The sequence below is a fragment of the Papaver somniferum genome, chromosome 5, assembly GCF_003573695.1.
Source record: "Papaver somniferum cultivar HN1 chromosome 5, ASM357369v1, whole genome shotgun sequence".
In the NCBI taxonomy this organism is placed as follows: domain Eukaryota; kingdom Viridiplantae; phylum Streptophyta; class Magnoliopsida; order Ranunculales; family Papaveraceae; genus Papaver; species Papaver somniferum.
Genome location: NC_039362.1, coordinates 171534010 through 171539515, shown reverse-complemented (window position 1 = coordinate 171539515; position 5506 = coordinate 171534010). Strand labels below are relative to the sequence as shown.

General features: G+C 38.5%; 1 protein-coding gene across 1 annotated transcript; it reads left to right on the top strand.

The window, feature by feature from the left end:
* Positions 1 to 330: 330 nt before the first annotated feature.
* On the top strand, positions 331 to 1476 carry LOC113280048 (F-box protein At3g07870-like). Its single transcript, XM_026528689.1, has one exon. It carries the CDS (start codon positions 331 to 333, stop codon positions 1474 to 1476), a length of 1146 nt encoding a protein of 381 aa, XP_026384474.1.
* Positions 1477 to 5506: the final 4030 nt, after the last annotated feature.

The following is a 5506-nucleotide window of genomic DNA, read 5'->3' as shown; positions in this document are numbered from 1 at the left end:
CCGGTTTTCTGAAATTGACAACCTTGATTGTATCATTAGGATTTGGTTCAGTTTGGTTCTAAAATAGCCGGTTTCAATTCACGGTTCATGTTCGGTTTTTGCGTCCCTAAAAATGAGTGTTAGGATTTCGGGTTGAAAATCAGCATAACTAGGATTGGTTTTGTATCCATTTATTTAGAATTGTCCAAATATTTGAAAAATGGATAAGAACAAAAGATTTGGAAATCCACCCTCCACAAGTCTCTATCAAATCCCCGTTTCTCCCTGAACCCTAAACATTTCTTTTCTTCTTATGAAGTCTCTCCACCTCTTCTCCTACGTACGGTTCCAATGGGGAATTTTAATTCACTCCCACACGATATTATGTTTGAAATTTTATCTCGATTACCAATTGAATCAGTTTTAGAATACAAACTGGTATCTAAACCATGGAGAAATCTTATTCGGCAGTATCCATCATTCTCACAGACTAATCATCTCGATTCTGCACGTAAGTTGAGTTTCATATTTGATACACCAGATTGCTATGAAGAAGATCTGTTTTGGTTTAACGAGGTATATACTTATACCGAGTATAACGAGAATTTGAACTGTTTTATTACTAGAAGTTTAAGGATGAGTTCAAGTCTTCCAAATAAATTTTGTTACATCCTTGGTTCATGTAATGGTTTGATTTGTTTCAATGCATCTCTTGATAGGAAGACGAAGGCGAACAATCAATCTTTATTATTATTATCTGTTTATGAACCTGCTTATATCTGTAATCCAGTTACTAGAGAATATCTTGTTCTTCCAAAACCTGTAGGAAACAAAGTGTTAACTGGATTTGGTTACACTCCGTCAACCAATGAGTACAAGGTTGTGAGAACTTTTAACTCTAGGACAGAACCAAATTTTGGAAGTGTTCAGGTATACACTCTTGGGAGTGGCGTTGGGTGGAGAAATGTTAAAGCCAAGATGGAATATGATGTGAATGGGACGTATTCCAGGGATCAATTTGGTGTGTTTGCAAATGGATCTGTTCATTGGGTGTCCTGCCGAGGTATTATTGTTGCCTTTCATTTGGCTGATGAAGAATTTCTAGTACTTCGACCACCACCTTGTTTGCCACATGGTAATCGGTTTCCTCTTCTTTTTAAGTTACTAGTTTTAGGAGACTGTATATGTGTGTATTTTTGCCGTTATCAAGGTTCTGAATTATGGGTTTTAAAGAAGAATTGGAATAAAGAGTTTAGTAATTTATCAAGGTTTGAAAAACCGATCACCTTTACGAAGAGTGGTGGGCTGTTATGCTACAATTATGGTGACAAAAATGTCTACCATTACGCTCCAGAAGCTTCACCTTCCAGGATGCTTGTGGATTTTGGTAAGAATTTTGAATTTGGAGTCCCTCACAATAACACCTTAGTGTCACTGAAAGCACTAGGAGAAAAAGATGCGAAACTGCTGGATTCGTTTGCAAACGGATATCATTAGCCTACTGAACAGAAGGAAGAACAAAATCTCGTGATAAATATGAACTGGTTTCTTTCAGATTTTCAGCTCTCACAGAAATTAGACAGCCATTTGTTTCGAACTGAGCACAACTATATCAGCATTGTTTGTTTCTCTGATCAATGTGTTTTCTGAAAGGAGGCGGTTTTCTGAAACTCTTTCAGATGTTACTGAATAGTAAAGAAGAAAAGAAATCCATGCACCAATCCGAGAGAGTGAAAGAAAAGAGATTATCACACTCTTTTTTCTTTTTTTTTTTTTCTTTTTTATTAATAAGATGAATAAACATGAAGGCTCATGTCTGTTTCAAAATTGTATACATGATAAAATTATAGTGAGGCATAGAGCTAAAAAGTGATAATTAATCCATGTTAGCAGGACCAACGACAAAGACATTTTTGTGATCCGGGCTCACAAAATGCCTCAGTGAATCTGAATCCATGTAAATTCTTGCAGATTTCCTTGCAGCATGGATTAGGTTCTTCCGGCTGGTATTGGCAGCGAAATTCAGTAGCAGTACACTCCCAATGCTGCTCACAATAAGCGAAATTAGGTACCCCTTGGGAAAACTTTATTGTCGTCATCAACAACACTCCTGGTTAAGAAAATAGATTTGTGTTGACTCACATATAAGGTTTTGTTAGATTTTGTATAATCTCAAACACGTGTAATAATGAGTTCGTGTCTCTTTCATTCATTCAACTTCCACTTTATACAAGACGCACAACCCTAGTTTTAGACCCTAGTGTTCGACCTGACATTGGACTGTCCACAACAGTTTAGACATTGGACTGTGAAGTTGGGTCTCAAGCCTGGGTCTCAAGCCAACAGTCTTGAGCCCATATATAACTCTCATAATACCCTCCCTCAAGACGGAGCATGGAGATCACACATCCCATCTTGGAAATAAGATACTGAAACTGAGCTTTCCCTAAAGATTTAATAAAAATATCCGCCAATTGTACTGTTGTAGGAGTGTAAGAAGGCGTAATAATCTTCTGCATGATAGCATCTCTAACCAGATGACAATCAACTTCAATATGCTTTGTTCGTTCATGAAAAACCGGATTCTGAGCAATATACAAACCCGATTGACTATCACATAGAAGACGCATACCATGTGGATGATGAACTCCCAAATCACCCAGTAATTTTTTCAACCATTTTAATTCACATGTAACCGCCGCCATATATCTATATTCCGCTTCAGCTGACGAACGAGAAACAGTATGTTGCTTCTTAGTTTTCCAGGAGATTGGAGAATACCCAAGAAGAACAAACCATCCTGTCAATGAGCGTCTAGTTAAGGGACAACCAGCCGAATCTGAGTCACACCATCCTTTCAAATTAAGACCACTATCAGAGCGCAACAGAATTCCCTGCCCAGGATTCTTCTTCAAATATCGAACCACACGAAGAGCCGCTTCCCAATGTGCTATTCTCGGCAGTTGCATGAATTGAGACAAAATATGAACGGAATACGCTAGGTCCGGCCTAGTCACGGACAAATAGATTAAACGCCCAATCAGTCTTCGATATTTTTCCACATCCATGAACAAATCTCCTTTGTCCAAAGAAAGACGATGATTCGTTTCCATTGGAAATTCTGCAGGTTTTTCACCTAATAAACCTGTTTCCATGATGATATCCAACGCATATTTGCGTTGACATATAAAAACCTTGTGCACTCCGTGCCACCTCCAAACCCAGAAAATACTTCAACTTTCCCAAATCTTTCATCTCTTGAAACATTGTCCCAAGTAAAGTTTGAATTGATCAAGCGCAACTAAATCATTACCCGCAACAATCAAATCATCCACATAGACCAAAACGTTAAGTTGGATTTTTCCTTAGTCATAGTAAAAAGAGAATAATCGGAATATGATTGCCGAAACCCATAATTCTTCAAAGCTGCAGACAATTTTGCAAACCAACACCGAGGAGCCTGCTTTAAACCATATAAAGATTTTTTCATCCTACACACCATATTAGACTTACCTTGAGCAAATCCGGGTGGTATTCATATACACTTCTTCTTCCAAGTCTCCATGAAGAAATGCATTATGTACATCCATCTGATGCACTTCCCAATTCTTAATTGCTGCCACAGCTAGGAAAGTCCGCACTGTCGTCATTTTCGCCACTGGTGCAAATGTCTCATTGTAATCCAACCCTTCTACTTGATGATTCCCAAAGATCACCAGTCTAGCTTTGAGCCGCACCAACTGTCCATTCTCATCATACTTCTCTGTGTAAATCCATTTACTGCCAAGAGCTTTCTTTCCCGGCGGTAATTCTTCTAATTCCCATGTTCCTTGTTCTTCCAAAGCTCGTATTTCTTCTGCCATTGCTTTACGCCATCCTGGATGCTTCATGGCTTCTTTGAAATTTTTAGGCGCAGACCCAGCAGTAATTGCTGCAAGAAAATTTTTATGAACTGTAGAGAATCTATCACAACTAACATAATACGTCAAAGAATACGGCGTACCTGAGGATGATGACTGTGGAGAGTGAGCATGAGATGGACTATTTTCTCGTACAGTGTGCGTTACAAAACCTTTGAGACGACTAGACGGAATCTTCTGTCGCCTTCCTTTACCCATACTAGCTTCTGTCACTTCTTCCTTCGAGACCACAGGGTTCTCAGTAATATATTCTGGGTTCTTAGTATCATCTTCCGGGTTCTCAGTAATGTCTTCCGGGTTCTCAGTAATGTTTTCTGGCTTCACAGTAATACCTTCCTGGTTCCCAGTAATATATTCTGGGTTCTCAGTACTGTCTTCCGGGTTTTCAGTAATGTATTTTGGGTTCTCAGTAATGTCTTCTGGGTTCTCATAAACATATTCTGGATTCTCAGTAACGCTTTCTGGGTTCTCTTTCTGCACTATTTCTTCATCATCACTCCAACACACGTCATTATTAACCCGAACTATCTCAGTTGGCTTATCAGGTACCCTAGATATGTAAGGAAACTGATGTTCATGAAACTCTACATCCCTTGAAACCAAAAATTGTCTTTTGTCTAAGTCATATACTTTCCATGCCTTTTTCCCAAAAGGATAACCAAGAAATACACACCTTCTTCCTCGACTTGCAAACTTATCCCCTTTACTAATTTGATCATGTGCATAACACAAGCAACCAAATACTTTCAACTGATAATATGGTGCCGGTTTCCCAAATAGAACTTCATATGGAGTTTTGTTGTTTAGAACCGGTGTAGGCGTACGATTAATCAAATACGCTGTTGTCAAAGCACATTCTCCCCAAAATCGGATCGGTAAATTTGCTTGAAATCTCAAAGCTCTTGCCACATTCATTATGTGATGATGTTTTCTCTCCACTCTTCCATTTTGTTGAGGTGTTCCTACACAGGATCTCTCAAAAACTATTCCATTAGTCTTAAAATAGCCACGCAATGCATTAAATTCAGTTCCATTATCACTTCTAACAATTTTGATTTCTTACCAAATTGACATTTCACAAGCGCAATAAAGTTAAGAAATATTGTTTCAACCTCAGTTTTGCTTTGAATTAAATAAATCCACACACCTCTTGAAAAATCATCTACTATTGTCAGAAAATATTGTGCTCCAGAAGACGAACGCGTCTTATAAGGACCCCACAAATCTATATGAACCAAATCAAAACTACAACTGGATTTTCTCAAACTACTAGCAAAACTACTTCTACGATGTTTTGCACGCGGAAAAATATCACACGCATCATTATTCTTCTTCAATAATCTACCCACACCCGGTAACTGTTGTAACACTTTCTCTGATGGATGTCCCAATCGCTGATGCCACAGCTCATACGTATCATCACTCACCACAAGCACTTTAACTGGAGGCACACCACAGAACATATATAGTCCACATCGTCGCTCACCCACTCCAATCACCTTCCTCATCAACCGGTCCTGTATAAGACATAAATTGTTAGTACATTGAACATTGCATACTACCTCATCAATGAGTTGTGTAACTGAAATCAAGTTACAAGTTATCTA